The 19,130-nt window shown below is 52.6% G+C and overlaps 1 protein-coding gene across 6 annotated transcripts in view; it reads right to left on the bottom strand.

Moving 5' to 3' along the window:
- Positions 1-2,532: 2,532 nt before the first annotated feature.
- Gdpd5 (glycerophosphodiester phosphodiesterase domain containing 5) overlaps positions 2,533-19,130 on the bottom strand; it is a 105,565-nt gene continuing 88,967 nt past the window's right edge. For 5 of the 6 annotated variants that reach the window (XM_045145917.1, XM_045145916.1, XM_045145921.1 and 2 more), the window contains 10 exons: positions 18,681-18,826; positions 12,974-13,056; positions 11,662-11,812; positions 10,386-10,604; positions 9,778-9,935; positions 9,366-9,513; positions 7,829-7,911; positions 7,370-7,384; positions 4,695-4,807; positions 2,533-3,490 (listed from right to left, as the gene is read on the bottom strand). In XM_045145917.1, coding sequence (XP_045001852.1) covers positions 3,342-3,490; positions 4,695-4,807; positions 7,370-7,384; positions 7,829-7,911; positions 9,366-9,513; positions 9,778-9,935; positions 10,386-10,604; positions 11,662-11,812; positions 12,974-13,056; positions 18,681-18,826 — 1,265 coding nt within the window. In that variant the 3' untranslated portion in view covers positions 2,533-3,341. The remainder of the gene's footprint in view (positions 3,491-4,694; positions 4,808-7,369; positions 7,385-7,828; positions 7,912-9,365; positions 9,514-9,777; positions 9,936-10,385; positions 10,605-11,661; positions 11,813-12,973; positions 13,057-18,680; positions 18,827-19,130) is intronic. The other variant, XM_045145920.1, reaches the window with a different exon arrangement.

Below are 19,130 nucleotides of genomic sequence, written 5' to 3'. Positions count from 1 at the left end.
TTTTAGTTTTTTGTTTTTCCAAGCATCTTGTCACAGCAATAAAAAAAAAAAAAAAAGGATTTGCTGGGCATGGTGGCACATGCCTTTAATACCATCACTTGGGAAGCAGAGGTAGGAGGATTGCCATGAGTTCGAGACCACCCTGAGACTACATAGTGAATTCCAGGTCAGCCTGAGCTAGAGTGAAACCTTCCTTCAAAAAGGACAAACACAAGAGGGCTCGCTTGTGTAAGCCGTTGAATAAGTGTGTGTCCTAAGGCCTGGCTGGGGTCTATCTATGGACCCTGCAGATCTGATTTCACTCACTGCCTGTGTCCAGGGACTGACAGGAGACTGACCTCTGCCCCTGAAGCTCTTGGCAGATGTTCAGTTTTGAGGGAACTCAGGGGTGAATCCTCTTGGACCTTGAGGGGCTGTGCTAGAGGCTGAGGAAGGGGCTGCTGGAGGGTCAAAGAAGGTGCCAGAATCTCTCAGATTGCAAGAATTTGATCCAGAAGGCCAGTGTCTGGAGAAGAGATAGTCCCTGGCTATCTCTAAGAAGCATGGCTTTTCCTTAGTACAGGCTGGAGCCGGGTTTCAGCTGCTGTCTTCCCCTTCGGACAATCAAGACTGTGCGTTGCAAGGGCAAAACTCAGATCTCCATGTTGACCCTCCTCACAGGGGGCAGAAAGCAGAAGCCCCCAAGACTGAAAGGTGAGAGTAGATGTCTGCACCTCTAGAACTGCTTTGCCACCCAGCCCAGGTGCCCTCCTGTGCTGACAGACATGTGGACTTGCCACATCTAGATCCAGAGCCAAGCCCTGCTAAAGGGTGAGGCATCTCTGTGCTGAAGGCTCATCCCTCTCCAGCCAGGGATTCAGATGTCTCCCCATGACCATGAAGGATCACCTAGCCCCTCTCCATAGCCCTGTCTCAGATCTAGGACCCCCTGCCCCACCATGGCATTCCTAGCTGATAGAAGATACCCCTGACTGGAATCAGGTGTGTGTGTGGGTTCTGTCTATTCTAGTCCAAGTTGTGTGGCCTTGGGGGGGGGTCACTTTACCTCTCCAAGGCTGAATGACACCCCCATGCAGAGATAGTAGATATGGTGGTTTGACCATGTCCCCAGCTGATGGCAGTTTGGGAATTAAAGCCTCCTAGAGGAGGTGTATTGTTGGGGGCGGGGTTATGGGTATTAAAACTAGCTTCCTCTTGCCAGTGTTTGGCACACTTTCCTGTTGCTGTTGTCCACCTGATGTTGGCCAGGAGGTAATGTCCGCCCTCTGCTCATGCCATCGTTTTCCCCTGCCATCATGTAGCACCCTCCCCCCCGAGTCTGTAAATCAAAAAAACTTTTTTTTTTTTTTCCTACAAGCTGCTCATGGTTGAGTGTTTTCTACCACTAATGTGAACCTGACTACAACAGTAAAGTTGGTACTGAAAGTGGAATTATTGTTCCTAGAAACCTGACTGTGTGGCTTTGGCCTTTTGGAACTGCTTTGTAGGAGGAATGTGGAAGGATCTTGCAGTAGTAAGTACAGCTTGATGGACTATTCTGGTCAGAGTTGAAAGACCTGAATGCAGTAAGAACTATGGACTGTGAGGTTTGACTTGTGAGGGTGAGAAAGAGCTTTGCTTGGACTGGCCTAGAAGCAGTTCATGTGAGAGGTTTGCTGTTATGCCCATGTCCTGAGAACTTGTGCAGGGTTGAATTGCATAGAAATGGACTGGTGTGAGCAGAGGGATATGGCACAGAAAAAAAAATTAACTCTTTGAGCCAAAATTGCTGCCTGTTCAGCTGCAAATGGATGAGAGATTACAACCATTGAGGTTGGGCCAGCTGACCTGCATTGGGACAACAGAAAGAATGCAGAGTCTTTTGAAGGGGCCTGAGTGCTCAAGGAGTGTCCTGTTCTTCACGGTGTGCTTTATTCCCCCCCCCCCCCTGGATTGACAAGTTGGTAGTGCATCTGGTATTATGCACATAAGAAATTCAGGAAAGAGAGGGTCATTGAATTTGCAACACGGTCTTGTGTTTTGGAAACAGCCATGGGCAGTATGGTGGTTTGACACGGGTGTCCCCCATAAGCTTAGGTGTTCTGAGTGCTAGGTTCCCAGGTGATAAAGATTTGGGAATTAAAACCTCCTGGAGGCAATGTGTTGTTGGGGGCAGGCTTATGAGTATTATAGCCAGTTTCCTCTTGTCACTGTTTGGCATACCCTCCTGTTGTTATTGTCCACTTTATGTTGGCCAGGGGGTGATGTCCACTCTCTGCTCATGCCATCATTTCCCCCTGCCATCGTGGAACTTCTCCCTCGAGTCTATAAGCCAGAATAAATCTTTTCCCCCACAAGCTACTCTTGGTTGGGTGTTTCCTGTCAGCAATGCGAACCTGACTGCAACACCAGGTCTGTAACCCATGGCCGACAATGTTCTTTTCACATCCATCAGTGAGAGCAGTTCCTCCTCAACCCTGGGGCCAGCACCTAACCCCAAACTCAGCAAGTTGTGCCCTCATACTCCCGCTCACAATTCAGAAACAACACGCATCAAGATGGCAGCTTTAATTATCCTGGCCTTGGCTTCCTCCACTGTAAGCCTCCTTGGTCAGAGGTTCATGCTTGACTGGGCCCAGAGCACTTTTCCCAGGTGGCTCCTGTCCTATGGCCACCACTGGGAAAACCTGAGGTTACATCAGTCTGTGGCTCTCGTAGGCCTCAGGGCCACTTCTGCCCCAGAGGCCTGTTGGATAGTTAGGCATGAGACAGAACAGCCCTGAGCCCATGCCTCTGGCCATGCCAGCTGCGTCAGTGGCTGGAGCAGGCTGGTCGGGGTGGGAGAGGGATGTGTCTTCACCACAGCCACTGGCTTTCCTTCTTGGCTGAGCCTCCTTGTTGTGCTTTGAGAGTGGTGTGGAAAATGGAGCTGCTAGGCTGGGATGGAGGCCCAGCCCAGATCCTCAGGTCAGGATGAATTAAATAAGAGTCAGTTGCCTCAGGACACAGGCAGGTGGGCAGACACATGTGAGCACAGATGACATGGCCACAGAGGATATGGCATGGCCCAGTGACTCACCAACGTTTCTAGACGGGGAGGTGAGGGAGGGCTGCAAGAATGGACCAGGAGAAAAGCCCCTCTCTTCCTGGATGAAGGAGCCCCAGGCCTGCAGGGGCATCTGTGAGGCCAGAGTCCTGGTCCCTCTGGGCCCCAGGGAAGTGGTGCCGACAAGGGGCCAGAGCCCATGGGGAGGCCGTGGAGCTGGGAGCCAGCTCCCAGGGCGTTCCAGATCTAGTCGCTTCCCGCTCTCCCACCCTTCTTGTTTCTGTAGCAGGTACAAGTTGGGCAGACGGATCTTCAGTTAACGCCCAGCCCGGTCTGTGAGGGTCTTGGTGTGGCTGCCTCCCCCTCGAGGGCCCCTCGAGGTGGCTGTGCTGTTGGCGTAGGTGTCGTAACTGCTGTCCGAACACATGGAGAGCTCATCGGAGACCTCTACGCCGTCACTTATCTCTGTTGGACCAGAGGGGACAGAACATGAGTGGGGACGACAGGCCCTAAGGATGGCTGGCAGGTGAGGGGAGAAGGTACTCAAAAAACTGACGTATCCATTGGCTCTTGCTGGCCCTGAACCTGTGGGCACTGAGCCTGGAGGTCAGATCCCTTCTTGGTCTGCTTTTTAGAACTCCATCTTTCAGACACAGAGAGCCATCACACCTTCATGGGCTTGGTGCCCAGTGTTCACTGTCTGGTCATCTGCTCTTCCTGAGGACTGACCACACCCATCAATACCCCATTTTCTAAATCTGACTCAGAGGGGCAAGGAAGATGGCTTAGTGGTTAATAGCCTCTTGGCCTGGGTTCATGTCCCAAGCCACCCACGTAATCCAGACACAAAAAGTGGTATAATCATCTTGTGTTCATTTGCGGTAGCAAGAGGCCCTGATGTGCATGTGTGTACACATATGCAAAAAAAAAAATAAGTGAAATTAAAAAAATAAGACCTGGACTGGGGAGATGGCTTAGTGGTTAAGGCGTTTGCCTGCAAAGCCTAAGGAACCAGGTTCAATTCCTCAGGACCCACGTTAGCCAGATGCACAAGGGGGCACATGCGCCTGGAGTTCGTTTGCGGTGGCCGGAAGCTCTTGTGCACCCATTCTCTCTTTCTCTCTTCCTCTGTCCCCCTCAAATAAATAAAACATTTTGTAAAAAAAAAAAAAAAAAAAAAAGTCTCTCCAAGTCCTCTAGGTTGAGATGGGACCTCCTCAGGACCATATCCTTCAAGCAAGCCCCTGCTTTGCCCAGGCACCCCCTCACATCACAGTCTGCAGGGGTGTGGCACCCACACTGTACAGAGCCCCTCAAGGACATTTCTGTCCCAGTGCTGGGTGCAGAGCTGAGCTTCAGGAAAGGTCTGCTGACTTCTAGTCATGGTTCCGTGGGATACTGTTTAGCATGTGATGCCGAGGCAAGCAACGCAGCCTTGGAGCATACCTGTTCCCCCCCCCCCCCGAAGTGACCTTTCCCTCCGATCACCCCATTACCCAGACTCCCCCCACATGTCACCCTTGTCCACTAACCATGACACTCAGCCATGGGGTCTGGAGTGGAGTGCATGTGAGGTGCTTGTTTGTCTGTGCACGTCAGCATGTGGGCAGGCGTGTGTGGGTGTGTGTGGGTGCGGAGCCCTGAGCACAGGGTTGGCGCAGGCTGTCACCTGAGAAGATGAGCTTCTCCTTCATGATGCTGACATCCCGGCTGGTCCGGCGCACAGCGGCACTCAGCATGATCTGCTCAGGGTTGTAACTCCGTATGCCACCCAGGCGCCACCTGCAGAGAGGGCCCCATGGGCAACAGGTTCTTCCCCAGCCATCCTGGAGCAGAGACCCTGCCCACTTCCAGAGCCTCTCTTGACATGGCCTCAGAGACAAGGGCCACAAATGGGGAAACTGAGACCCACAGCAGGGGCTGGAATCGCAGCCTGCCAATTCTCAGCCAGGGTTCTCCTGCCTTCCTCTCAACTTCCTCACCAGCCTCCCAGGCCCAGAAAGATGGTTCCATTAGTTTTGTCCCAGGTGCCTCCAGGTATCTGGATGCGACAGTCTAGGGAGGAAGAAGCTTAGCAGGTAGTATTCTGATGACCTGTCCTGGGAGACACGTCTGTCTCTGGAAGCCCCAGCAGTGGCCCCCTGACAGCTCCACTGTCACACAGGCTGAGCAGGGCCAGAGGGAGCCCCGGGGAGGATGGGAAGGACTCAGGTGAGGGCAGGTGGCAGTGGAGCTTTGCGTACAACTGGTCTTAACAGGTCCCTATCAAGAGTGTTAGAGGGACTCAGGGTGGAGCTGTTTGGAAACAAGCAACCCCGCAGGAGACTGAGCCCTGCTTGGGTGGGTGGAAGCAGCCAAGACTTCACAAGAAATTCACTGTGAGATTCTCTATGGGGTCAGCGCAGCAGAAATGGGCAGACAGCACATGGTTGGCAGGACAGGGCTCGAGAGATGGCTTAGCGGTTAAGGCGCTGGCCTGAGAAGCCTAAGGACTCATGTTTGACTCTCCAGGTCCCACATAAGCCAGATACACAATGTGACACATGCGCACGAGGTGGCTCAAGCGTCTGGAGTTCAATTGCAGTGGCTGAAGGCCCTGTGCCAATTCTCTCTCACCCTCTCTCTCGTATTAAAAAAAAAAAAGTCCAGTCTGGAGCTTGCCTCAGAAAAAGAAAAAATAGAGGGCCAGAGGGCTGGTTTAGCAGATAAGGCTTTTGCCTGCAAAACCAAAGGACCCAGGTTCAATTGCCCAGGACCCACATTAGCCAGATGCACAAGGGGGCACATGTGTCTGGAGTTGTTTGCAGTGGCTGGAGGCCCTGGATTGCCTATTCTCTCTCTCTTTCTCTGTCTCTCTCTCTCTCTCTCTCTGTCAAACAAATAAATAAAAGAATAAGTAGGGCTGGAGAGATGGCTTAGCGGTTAAGCGCTTGTCTGTGAAGCCTAAGGACCCTGGTTCGAGGCTCAACTCCCCAGGACCCACGTTAGCCAGATGCATAAGGGGGCACATGCATCTGGAGTTCATCTGTAGTGGCTGTATGCCCTGGTGCACCCATTCTCTCTCTCTCTACCTGCCTCTTTCTCTGTCACTCTCAAATAAATAAATAAAAATAATAAACAAAAAAAATTAAAAAAAAAAGAATAAGTATCTGTTGTTTGAAACGTTCCATATTCTTAAAAAAAAATAGAAAGAAAAAACATGGCAGGATAGGGCAGAATGGGGAAGCAGGTATCCTGGCTAGGCTGTCTGCCCTGCCAATCCTTGAGGGCAAGCCTTCTCACTGGGCATCCAGCACCAGCCTCAGTGCCTGATGTGTTGTGGGTGCTGGGCAAGTATTTTTGGGGGGGAATGAATGAAAGGATGAAGCCCTCACATTCCCTCCTCCATCTGGCAGTTCCTGGGAGACAATGAAACTGTCCTGGTTGTGTCTGCTGGACACACGGCATCATACCAGGTAACAGATGGAGGAAAGATAGACTGGCAAAATGTCCCTTCAAGGGCTCAGTCCTATAGCCGGGGGCAGGCTTTCCTCTTAGAAGCTGGTGAGGGAAGCTACATGACACAACAGGACCTAAGGTACCTGACTAAGGTTGCCTTGGATTCCTAAGATCTAGGTCCCATCTCAGAAATAAATGTTAGGCCAGGGTCTCTGCAGCCAGGCACATCAGGGTCAGGAAACCTTGGCAGGGCCCTTCCCAAGGAGAAATGGAGGAAAGGAGCAGGGATGGGAGTCGGAGAGTGGAAATAACTCAACGGGAGAGCCGCAGAAAGATAAACCGAAAGTGTGGACCACGGGGAAGGATGCCGGAGAGGAAGAAGCCACCAGAGTGTGAGAGCGAGACGGAAACCGACTTTCAGCACTCGGTAGGTGGTGAAGGCGTCCCTGAGTGCTGGACTTCAGGGTGGGGGTGCCCTGGCAAGAAGCCTCTCCCCAGGGGGGACGCTGTGGTGCTGAGGGAAGATGGGATGGGTCCTGCCAAGAAAAGGCTCATCTCTGCCTATGGAAAGTACAGGCGGAACAGAGGGTGGAGGTACATACGAGGCACACACATGACCAGACAAGAAGGGCAAAGCCCAGCACTCAGGAGGCTGAGGCAGGAGCATTACAAACTTGAGGACAGCCTGGACTACATGGTAAGACTGGGTCTCAAATTAAAAAAACAAAAAAAAAAGAAAAAAGAGGGTGGAGCTGAAAGAGGATTTCCGCAGGTGGTTCAGGCAGGGAGACATGGGCCAGGGTGAGCCGGGCTTGGGGCTTGGAGAACCGCAGCTTTTCAGACAGAACTGGAAAGGGATGGCCAGAGGGGGAAAGAGGCAGAGGAGGAAGAGCACACCAGAATTACCTGATCAAGTGATAGCTGTGAGAGGCCAGAGTGCAGCAGAAAGGGGGAGGGGGAGAAAGGAGGGACATGCGCCGATCAGAGCAGGATGGGACAGAGAGAGAACGTCAGTCAAGAGCCAACCCCAACCCCATGGTTCCTGGTTGCCGGGTCCCAGGCCGGCCCTAAGCCCTCCCCACTCCACCACCTAGCCCACCCACGCGGCAGCTGTCCCGAGGTTGTGGGAGGTCTTCAGGCAGCAGTGCCGCTAGGAGAAAACCCAGTGGCCCTGGCTGACAGCGGGACAGGCTGGCCGCAGAGGAGCCAGCACCTGCCAGGGGAGGCCCCTGCTGCAGATCGGGGCAGTGCTCGGCCCTGGGCACCCCGCTACATGCTCATTCCAGAGGCCACCCAGCCTCTGCTGAGGGGTGGGTGGGTGGGCAGGTAGGTAGGTCACAGAGGTGTCGCGGGGCCTCTACTCACTTCTGGAGCACAAAGATACCGACGATGAGGGTGAAGGACAGCAGGTCAGCGGTGACCCACATGAGGCAGTACTCATCCGGGGGCTGTGGACAGATAGATGGCCCAAGGCCAGCGTCCAGTTATGGCCCCATCCATCCGCGAATGAGGGGCCACGGGCTGGAGGACTTCCTACGACCAACCTCGAGGGGGCTTAAGGTTTCAACTTGTAGGCGTGGGCTCCCGGAGCACTGGGCTGGGGCCGTGTGCATATGTGTGTTCACATGCACATGTGGGGTAGAAATGGTGTGTGTTAAGCCTGGAGCATTTGTGAACTCACAGAGGCTTAGAACAAGAGCCAGATGCACATGCACAGGTGGGGTAGAAATGGTGTGTGTTAAGCCTGGAGCATTTGTGAACTCACAGAGGCTTAGAAACAAGAGCCCAACGCTGTAAGATAGGTCTTGTATGTGAATGCAAGGTGTCTTCTGTGCCTGAAAGGGGGGCATGTGACCTTGTAAACAGGTGCGTGGCGCCGTGGTTGGGCAGGAAGGTGTGAAGCACAGGCGCTGGGAGGGATGGGTTGGGTGTGTGGCCTCAGTTCTCCTAACCTCAGGAAAACTCAGGGAAAGGGCCCTTACTGTCACCTCCCTGGGCCTCAAGACTCCAGCGTGTTCACTTCTGCCACCTGCTGGTTATTTCATGTCACCTCAGAGGAGTCTCTACAGAAGTTTTGAAGGACCATGGGCAGTGGGAACTGGACAGCCTCAGAAGGGGTCGCGATGAATTCCAGTGTCTGAAGCCCATGGTGCAGGCCACCATCTCCTTCTCCCCTCCTCTGGCACCACCCCCCTGCCAGCTCCCCTCTCCCAGGAGACCGTCTATAACCATCTGACTCTCCAACGCTGTCACCCTCTTAGCCACGGAGCTCCCTGCCTGCTTGTCACATCTGTAAGGAGGTGGCAGTGGAAGACTCTCTGTCACTGTTGGGGCTCTCCCAGTGTGGGACAGAGAGCCGGAACAGGAGCTCGGCCTGTCTCGGGTGCTCGGTGATCCACGCAAGTACGCTCCTATACAAAAACTATTCTCTGGGCAGGGCGTGGTGGTACATGCCTTTAATCCCAGCACTCAGGAGGCAGAGGTAGGAGGATCGCCATGAGTTCAAGGCCATCCTGAGACTACATAGTGAGTTTCAGGTCAGCCTGAGTGAGAGTGAGACACTGCCTCAGAAAACCAAAAACTGTTCTCTGAGCAAACCCGCGCTCCGTTTCCCATCGGCGCCCTTTCCTTTAAAGCCAAAAATAATCAACAGCACCAAGGCAAAAGCTCAGGCAGCTGCTGACTTCTCTCCCCTAGGTGATGTGGTCTTCCCCGTAGGACAGGTCTGGGTCCCACAGCACCTCAGTGTAGACCCCAGAGGCTGTGACCACCTTGCTCTGCCTCAACCTGCATCCCCACCAGAGCCGTCCTTACTCTGAGCCCTCCCCAGGGGCAGCCCCCGCAGGTGGGCCTCCCCACCGCTCCCCAAGATGTCCTCTGTCCTGGACAATCTCCAACTCACCATGATCCAGAGTGGGGAAGGCACCTGGGACAGGGTGTGGGAGCTGTCTGACGTGACCGATGGGACCCCGGCGCACCACAGCAGGGAGAACAGCCACGGGGTGTTGACAGTGTAGAGGTTCACACTCAGGTTCCAGGACGCGTAGTCCCTGGGTGGGAGACAGTGGTTGGCCAGTTGGACTCACGCTTTGCTGTGGGGGACGCTGGTATGTCCCCTTATAGCCTGTCATCCTTACATTTTACAGGAAGGTGTGTTGGAAATCTTAGAAACAGGCAAGCCTGGCTCTGGCCATGACTCCTCCCCTTACCCCGGAACCCTCAGGCCCAGCTCCCCAGAGCATCCTGCCCTGTTTCCAGCGGTGTGAGGGGCTCACTGGATTGGGGGACATTCAACCTCTCCTGGGGCCGGGCACCTGAGCTCCTGGCGGGACACCTGAGTGTAGCGAAGGTTCAGCCCTTGGATGTGGCTTCTCCGGAGGCTGCTGATGGCCTCCTTGGTGCCAGATGTTTGCTGGAAGCCTGGAGCCACCTTCCGCACCAGGGGCCTCTGCTTGTTAGGCAGCCACATGACCTGCGAGGCAGGGGATGGGGGGGTCAGCCTTCTCTTACGCAAAATGGAGGCGAGGAGTTAGAGAAGTCTCCCCCCGCCCCGCCACCGCCCCTGTTCAGTCCACAGTAGTGATGCCTTCTGGCAAGAACTTAGGAAGTTTCTCTTGTCAGGACAAGACAGACAAGCCAAACATCCCCTCCTGTGCACCCAGCCAGCAGCTTGTAGCAAGGCTGGGCGGCCACAGAGGCAGTATTGGGTTCCTCTGCCCCTAAATAGCACACTGAGGTGATTTGGGGCCATACTCCATTGAGGAAACCGGAGAACAAGAGCATGTGAAAGGACTTGCGAGATTCCCCCACTCCTTGTCACCATAATGGCCCAGATTAAGAACTGGGAAGCTGAAGTCTGGAGAGAGGGCAGGTGAGCCTGTACCGGTGCTGGGCCAAGCCTGGGGCGCCCGGAGGGTCTCACCTGGTGCTGCGGGAAGCCGGAGCGCAGCAGGGCGTCCAGCGTGACGTTGAGGAAGCTGCCGCGGTAAGGGTGCTCGCGGGGCGGGTCACGGAGGTTGAGCAGCAGTGTGGTATTGCCCTTGGCCAGCTCCAGGAGTTCCGCCAGGCTGCAGATGGACTGGTTCTGGGCCTCTTTGAGGTCCGAGGGTGATAGGGAGCTGGCTGTCCAAAAGGGATCGGTCTGGCAGAGACACGCGCAAGGCCAAGTCACCAAGCCCTTCAGAGCTTTAGCATGGCTTCCAGACAGTGGAGTGTGGCACTATCAGTGTCTGCTGGGACATTGATGGCTGTGGCCCAGAGGGGTCCTCGGAGACCCCGCCCTGCCCCCAGCCCCAAATCCTCATCTCTCTACCTGTACTTGTTTCCCGAGAGAACACTTGGCTTGGAACATCTCCCAGTCCCCAGGTCAGAGAGGCACCTCGACTCTAGAGCAAGTATGTATGATTGATGTATGTATGTAATCAAGATAGGGTTTCATGTATCCCAGGCCTCAAACTCACTATAGCTGAGTGTGCCTTGAACTTCTGATCCTCCTGCCTCCACCTCACAAGTGCTGTGATTCACAAATATGCATCACCACATCTGGTTTATGTACTACTAAGGTTTGAACCCAGGGCCGTGTGCATGCTAGGCAAGCTTTTTTTTTTTTTTTTTTTTTTGGTTTTTCAAGGTAGGGTCTCACTCTGGTCCAGGCTGACCTGGAATTAACTCTGTAGTCTCAGGGTGGCCTTGAACCCATGGCAATCCTCCTACCTCTGCCTCCCAAGTGCTGGGATTAAAGGTGTGCGCCACCACGCCTGGCTTTTTTTTTTTTAGAGAGAGAGAGAATTGGCGTGCCAGGGTCTCAGCCACTGCACTTGGACTCCAGACGGTTGCACCACCTAGTGGGCATGTGCGACCTGGCGCTTGCCTAAACTTTGTGTGTCTGGCTTACCCGGGCTCTGGAGAGTCAAACATGAGTCCTTAGGCTTCACAGGCAAGCGCCTTAACTGCTAAGCCATCCCTCCAGCTCCAAGCACTCTATTAATTGAGCTACACCCTCAGCTCTAGGGTTAGTCTTAAGTCTGTCAGTCACCAGGGAAAGCCAGTGGAGGCATGCAGCCCGACCAGCAGTGATAGCCATGAGGCCTGATGCAGGATGCCAGCCTGACCAGGATCCCGTAAGTTGATGGTCACCCACCTCCCTCCTCGGGGACCCTGCCCACGTCTCCCATGGCTCGGAGGGGCACGAGGCAGACCTTGAGGAACCACTGGCCGGCATTGAGCCTCTGCAGGACGGTCCAGTTGAACATGGCAGCGGGCCTGTGGGCGAGCTCTGGGAACGCCTGCTCCACGTTGGTGGTGCGCCGCAGGGTGGTGTCATGCATGAGGAAGGGCACGCCGTCCAGGCTGCGGGAGAGGGCCACAGTCACCATCAATGCAGGGCTTTCACCCGCCCTGAGTGACCACTCTTCTCTACCCTCAGGGGCCCCCGTGGATCTGCCCATCTCTCAGCTAGTTCCAGACTTCCCACTTGTACAGCAAGGGCATTGGGTAAGTGGGGACCCCAAAGTCCAGAGCTTCAGATGGCTCTCTCTGGAGGCGAGGGGGAGGGGAAGACGGCCAAGGAGGGAAGGCTGGGGACAGGTTGGGGTCTTTCCTCTTAGCAACCTTGGAGTGTAGGTGCTAGATCTCATTTGACCATGGGGAAATCGAAGCTAAGAGAGGGAAGTACTTACTTCAAGGTCCATGACCACTAAGTAGTAGAACTTGGCTTGGAACCAAGTCTATTAATTGGCATAATGACAGCAGTGCCAATGCAGGTCCCTTTACCAAATGCCATGCCTACTCCATCCTTGTTTACCCAATGGGGCTGGCAATAGCTTACTCAGTGTTTCCCATGCTTCAAGGCATTTTACCACCACGTGCCAGAAAGATGTGAGTGGGACTCGATTCTACACTGCCTCCACTGGGAATTGAGACCTCAAATATGTGGTGTCCTCGTTTAGTGCACAATCTATGCAGTGATATATGGCAGCCTCGCCTCTCCTCTCCTCAGTGGTAACCTCTGGTATGAGTTTGTTGTGGATTTCTATGACATTTATAATAATACACATTTTAGTTTCTACAGATAGAAAATGTGCACACCATTTTTTTTTTTTGAGGTAGGGTCTCACTCTAGCCCAGGCTGACCTGGAACTCACTCTGTAGCCCCTAGGCTAGCCTCAAACTCACAGTGATCCTCCCGAGTGCCGGGATTAAAGGCGTGCGCCACCACGCTGACTGTGTGGTCTTCCAAAATACAAAGGCACCACAGTGATTCCTATTGCTCCTCAACTTGCTAACTTCAAGCTTGAGTCTGAGCTCTGCCGTGCAGATGTAACTTTCTTTCCAGTGTATCTGTGGCCAGGACTCCAGGTCCTCACTCCTAACTCCTGCCTGAAACAAGAGAGTGTGTTCTGTGTTTTATATCCTGAACTCTGGCATGAGGTTCATTTGCACAGAAAGGTACCTGGCCTATTCCATACATCTACCCTGCATGGAGAAGGGTCTCTTCCCCACCATGCCTACCTGATAGTGACATCAGCTTGGAGCCCATACAATTTGTGCTCTAGGGCCTTCCGGAAGGACATCAGCGTGTGCTCTGGAGCCAGCTGGGGAGAAAGGAGTGATAAGGGAAGAGCCAAGGCTCAGCTGATGGTTCCTCCCCAGTCGATGGAAGGCTTCCAGACTGCAAGGCCTGGCTGTCACTTGGCTCCTGCAAAGAGCAGCTGTGTGGCCTCAGGTACTGAGCTGCTCTGAGGTCTTCCCGCTCATCTGTTGAGTCGCATGTATCTTAGTTTTGGTGGGAGAGGCAGGCAGAATGCTTTCTATGGTCCGCTGCACCTGATGCAGCCGGTACTTGACACACCTTAGCGCTGACCAGAATCGCTCTTGCTGTATCCCAAGCACTCAGCTAAGACTCTAAGAGCAGGAAGTCTTTCTCACAGGCCTGTGGCTCTATGGCAGCCTTGGGCCAGGTCCCTCTTGATTAATCCCCGAGCCCACGCCTGGTGGTGATCCTAGAAGGGGGAAGACACACCGGATGGGGTTTCAATATATTTTTTTCTCATCTATACAGGCACGATTATAAGCCTCTTCTTTTCTGGACTGCTGCATGAGTTAAGAGCCCCTAGCATGTGCCCAACTCCCCAAGAGTGCTTAATAAATGGCAACAGTATAGCAGATGAATCAAAAGATCCAATACTGTGACCCTGTGTGAGTTCTCCTTCCTACGGATGTATTTGCCCAACTGCAGATGTGGACTCGCTGTTCTCTGAGGGCCCTTAGGTTGGGACAATCATGTTCTAATAAATCTGTCTGAGGTTCTGTGTGGTCAGGGTTAACTGTCATACTTCTTGCTACCACAAGAGGTCAGCACCCAACCAGGGATGGGGTTTCTACCAGGTAGGTGGGGATGGAGGACAGGTAGGAAGGAAGCCAAGGGGCCGGGTGCAAAGGAGTCCTGAGCCACTCTCCTTTCCACCTTTTCATGCTCTAGCCACACTGCTATTTCCCCAAACTCACCACATTCCCCTCCTCAGGGAGGCGGCCTGACACCAGGCTGCCAGGGAAGAGCTGAGCGTTTGGAGCTGGCTGAGAAAGCATAGCCCCTATTATCCCGGGGATAGCAGACGGCGAAGGGAAGTTATCCCCTAGGCTGCAGTGCATTGCTAAGGTCTCCTTGTTAAGCATTAAGCTCCTAGAAAAAGGTGGGGAAACTGGGCCCTCCTGAGCCAGACTCAGGGCTTCAGGAAAGCCCCCCAAACATACAAGGGCTGGGTGTAGTGGCGCACGCCTTTAATGCCAGAACTCTGGAGGCAGAGGCAGGAGGATCGCTGTGAGTTTGAGGCCACCCTGAGACTCCACAGTGGATTCCAGGTCAGCCTGGGCTAGAGTGAAACTGTTATTTAAAAAACAAAAAAAACAGGGCTGGAGAGATGGCTCAGTGGTGACGGCGTTTGCCTGCAAAGCCAAAGGTCCTTGGTTCAATTCCCCAGGACCCATGTAAGCTAGAAGCATGAGGTGGCGCATGTGTCTGGAGTTTGTTTGCAGTGGCTGGAGGCCCTGGTGTGCCCATTCTCTCTCTCTCTGCCAAATAAATAAATAAATAAATTAACTAATTAAAAAAAAAACAGGCTCTTATGGGGTGTAGTGGCACGCCTTTAATCCCAGATTTGGGAGGCAGAGGTAGAAGGCTCACTGAGACTATATAGTGAATTCCAGGTCAGCCTGGGCTAGGGTGAGACCCTACTCTTGAAAAACAAAAACAAAAACAAAGCAAAACAAACAAACAAGGAAACCAGGAATCTAAGAGGAAATTTCTTGGGGGGGGGGAGGGACGTGGGTGTGTATGATATATGTATAGCGTGTGCACGTGTGTGCAGATGTGCGTGCACATGTGTTCAGAGAAGACCGGGTGTCCTTTTATATCATGCTTATGCTTTGCTTCCTTGAAACAGCTTCTCACTTAACCAGACTGGCTGAGCAGCGAGCCCAGTGATTCACTGATTTACACCTTCTTCCCCGCAGGGCCGGAGTCAGGCTGCCCGGCTTCTCACGTGGATGCTGTGGACCTAACTCAGGCAGTCTCGGGCCTCCCAGGCTCTCAGGCTTGTGTAGCAAGCCTGCTTTGGATCGAGTTTAACCAAATACGAAGGCACAATGAGGAGAAAGACAATGGGCACGGGGTCTTCAAGGGATGTGCATGTGGGCCCGAATGCAGATATGCTGGGGCGGGGGTAGGGAGCAGACACTGTACCCAGACATGGATGTACACAGGCCACTCACAGGAACATGGAGGGGACCCTAGCTGGCCCCTAAAGCCCACCACTAAAAAATTGACCTCATAGAATTAAAAAGCAGAACAGTGGCTGGAGTAGGGGTAACAGGAGAGGCTGGTTAGCAGACACAAAGATGGGAGGACTACGTTCTGGTATTCTGTAGCAACAGTGTGCTACTGTGAAATGATGACTTACTGCATATCCTCAGGTAGTTTGAAAAGAGGAAATATATATATGTGTGTGTGTATATATATATATATATACACACACACACACACACACACACACACACACACATACATATGTACACATATATTTCTTTTTTTTTTTTTCGAGGTAGGGTCTCACTCTAGCCCAGGCTGACCTGGAATTCACTATGTAGTCTCAGAGTGGCCTCCAACTCATGGCAATCCTACCTCTGCCTCCCGACTGTTGGGATTAAAGGTGTATATACCACCATGCTCGGCTGATATATATGCTTTTTGATGTAGGGTCTCCTATCCCAGGCTGACCTGAAATGTACTATGTAGTCTCAGGTAGCCTCAAACTCACAGTGATCCTCCTATCTCTGCCTCCCATGTGCTAGGATTAAAGGCATGCGCCACCACACCCAGCTTGGACCCTGATTTTTACACTAGATAAAGTTATTTTTGAGACAACAAAGACTAAAGATGGATTTGACATTAAGCCATATTAAGGAATTTGACTGGGTATTCTAACACTATTGTGATTATGTTTTTTTTATTTTATTATTTTTTATTTATGTATTTATTTATTTAAAGACAGAGAGAGAGAGAGAGAGAGAGAGAGAGAGAGAGAGAGAATGGGTGTGCCAGGGCCTCCAGCCACTGCAAATGAACTCCAGATGTGTGTGCCCCCTTGTGCATTTGGCTAACGTGGGTCCTGGGGAATCAAACCTGGGTCCTTGGGCTTTGCAGGCAAATGCCTTAACCACTAAGTCATCCCTCCAGCCCGTGATTATGATTTTTTAAAATATATTTTTATTTATTTATTTGCAAGTAGTGAGAGCGAGAGACAGGACAGAGAGAGAAAATGGGCCTCTAGCCACTGTAAAGGAACTCCAGATGTTCCAAATGCATGCGCCATTGTGCATCTGGCTTTACATGGGTACTGGGGAATTGAACTCAAGTAATTAGGCTTTGGAGGCAAGTACCTTAGCCACTGAGCCATCTCTCCAGCCTGTGCTTATGGTTTGTTTTAAATAGTTTTATTTATTTGTGAAAGAGAGAAGGGTTAGGGAGCATGGATATCCCAAAGCCTCCTGCTACTGCATATGCTATCCAGATACATGCATCACTTTATCTGTCTGGCTTATATGGCTGTCAGGGAATTGAACCTGGGCCAGCAGGCTTGCAAGAAATTACTGCACCATCTCTCCAGCCCTATGTGCTATGCTTTTTTTAAGTCCTTATGTGTGAAGTGTGGCACTATGTGCCTGTAATCTCAGCACTAGGGAGGCATAGGCAGGAGAACTGCTGCCTTGGTTACATATCGAGACTCTGTTTCAAAAAAAAAGGGGGCTGGAGAGATGGTTCAGTGGTTAAGGCACTTGCCTGAAAAGCCCAAGGATCCAGGTTTGATTCCCCAGTACCCACATAAGCCAGATGCACAAAGTGGCCCATGCATCTGGAATTTATTTGCAGTGGCTGGAGGCCCTGGTGCACCCATTCTTTCTCTCTATCTGCCTCTTTCTCTTTCTCTCATTCCTTGCAAATATATAAAAATTTAAAAACACACAACAGGGCTGGAGAGATGGCTTAGCGGTTAAGCACTTGCCTGTGAAGCCTAAGGACCCCAGTTCGAAGCTTGATTCCCCAGGATCCACATTAGCCAGATGCACAAGGGGGCACACGTGTCTGGAGTTCATTTGCAGTGGCTGGAGGCCCTGGCGCGCCCATTCTCTGTCTCTCTCTCTCTCTATCTGCCTCTTCCTCTCTCTGTCTGTCACTGTCAAATAAATAAATAAAAATAAAAAATAAAACTAAAAACAAAAAAATAAAATAAAAACACACAACAAAGGCTGTAAAGATGGCTTAGCAGTTAAGACACTTGCCTGCGAAGCCTAAGGAACAGGTTTGACTCTCCAGATCCCACATAAGCCAGACACACAAAGGTGAGGCAAGTGCAAGGTCACACACGCCCAGTAGGTGGCGCAAGTGTCTGGGGTTCGATTGTGGTGGCTTAGGCCCTGGTGTGCCAATTCTCTCTCTTTCATTCTGTCTTTCTCCCTCTATAAAAATAAATAAATAAATAAAAAAGCAATAAGAAGTCTTTAAGTGACACACCCTGTACTATGAAAGGGGAATGCTCCGATGTTTAGAATTTGCTTCACTACAGCAGATAAAAAGAGATCAGAACACTGACAAGTGTGGACGTGGCACTAGAATCATTCGATGGCTCTCTCCACTTGTGTGTGTGTGTGTGTGTGTGTGCGCGCGAGACTTTCTTTATATGCAGTGTTTGTGTGTGGGATGGCGTGTATGCATGTGTGCGTGCACACGCATGTGGAAGCTGGAGGAAAACCTCAGGTGTAGTGCTCAGGAATACTCTCCACTTCCTTTGAGACAGGGTTTCTCACTGGCCTGGAGCTCAGCAATTAGGCCAGACTGCCTGGCCAGTCAACCCCAGAGTTCCTCGGGTCTTCCCCTCCCCAGCGCTGGGATTATAGACAGGCAAGCGCCATAGCACCCAGTGTTTTGCGTAGGTACTGGGGACTGATCTTAGGCCCTTATACTTTTTCTATTTTAGAGACAGAGAATTGGCACGCCAGGCCCTCAACCATTGCAATGGAACTCCAGACGCTTGCACCACCTAGTGGGCATGTGCGACCCTGCGCTTGCCTCACCTTTGTGCATCTGGCTTTATGTGGGATCTGGAGAGAGATCGAACATGGGTCCTTAGGCTTTGCAGGCAAGAGCCTTAACCGCTAAGCCATCTCTCCAGCCTAATTGCAGCTCTCCTGGGGGGGTGCGGGGCACCTCAATAGCAGGGCCCAGCACTGACTTTGACCTTGTTCTTCAGTCAGGTTCAACTGCCTTCCCTCCATCAGCTTGGGCTCAGAGTGACAACCGCTGTCCTGGCCCAGGCTGGCAGGGGCTCTCACGGCCTGGTTGCAGACCCAGGCTACTTGTCTACAGCTGTTTCCTGGCATCCATGACCCAAGGCCTGGAAGTGCTGGACTGGAACTCAGCTCAGAGCCTCAGGACAAGCGGTCGATCTTTCTAGCAGCAGCCTTCAGGGCTCTGCAGGATCTGTGTCCACCCAGGCTCACCGGGCATTCTCACCAGTCCTTCCCACAGACCTCCCCAAAGAGCTAAGAACCACTCCTGTTATTCTATTGTAGACATTCCATCCACTTCCCAATAGGATCCTCTCCTGCAATGGCAGCTGCCTTCACCCTACCTGGCCCGTGAGAACCTTCAGGGGACACTCACCATGGGGGCCCCGCGGTGGCCGATGAGGGCGGGCTTGGGGCCCAGGTCCTTTTTCTCCATGATGCAAGGAGAGGAGATGGTGAGAGGCACCAGGTAGAGGGCGAAGACCACGGTGAAGAAGATGCAGAGAATGGTCACCTGAGAGGCTGCAGATATGGCCGTGAGCACCCTTGGGGGTGGCTTGGCTCCCACCAGGCCCAACAGGCAGTCCAGGTTGGACAGGGCAGAATTCAGGACCCCAGTGCTCTGAAGGGTGGGCCTCGCCAATAACGCATGCACACATGTAGACAGACAGAGGGACTCAGAACAGGAATCTGGGGTATCCTTCCATGGCAAATGTGGGCCACTTGGGAACCAGACCCTTTCATCCCTGGACCACCCAGGAGAGTCTGGGTAGGGGCATCTCAAGTTGAACTTGGTACTTGAGGGAGTCTGGAAGGGCAGACGTGA

This window comes from Jaculus jaculus, chromosome 3 (assembly GCF_020740685.1).
Source record: "Jaculus jaculus isolate mJacJac1 chromosome 3, mJacJac1.mat.Y.cur, whole genome shotgun sequence".
Lineage (NCBI taxonomy): Eukaryota > Metazoa > Chordata > Mammalia > Rodentia > Dipodidae > Jaculus > Jaculus jaculus.
Note: the sequence above shows the minus strand (reverse complement) of the source record. Positions and strands in the feature narration are given on the sequence as shown.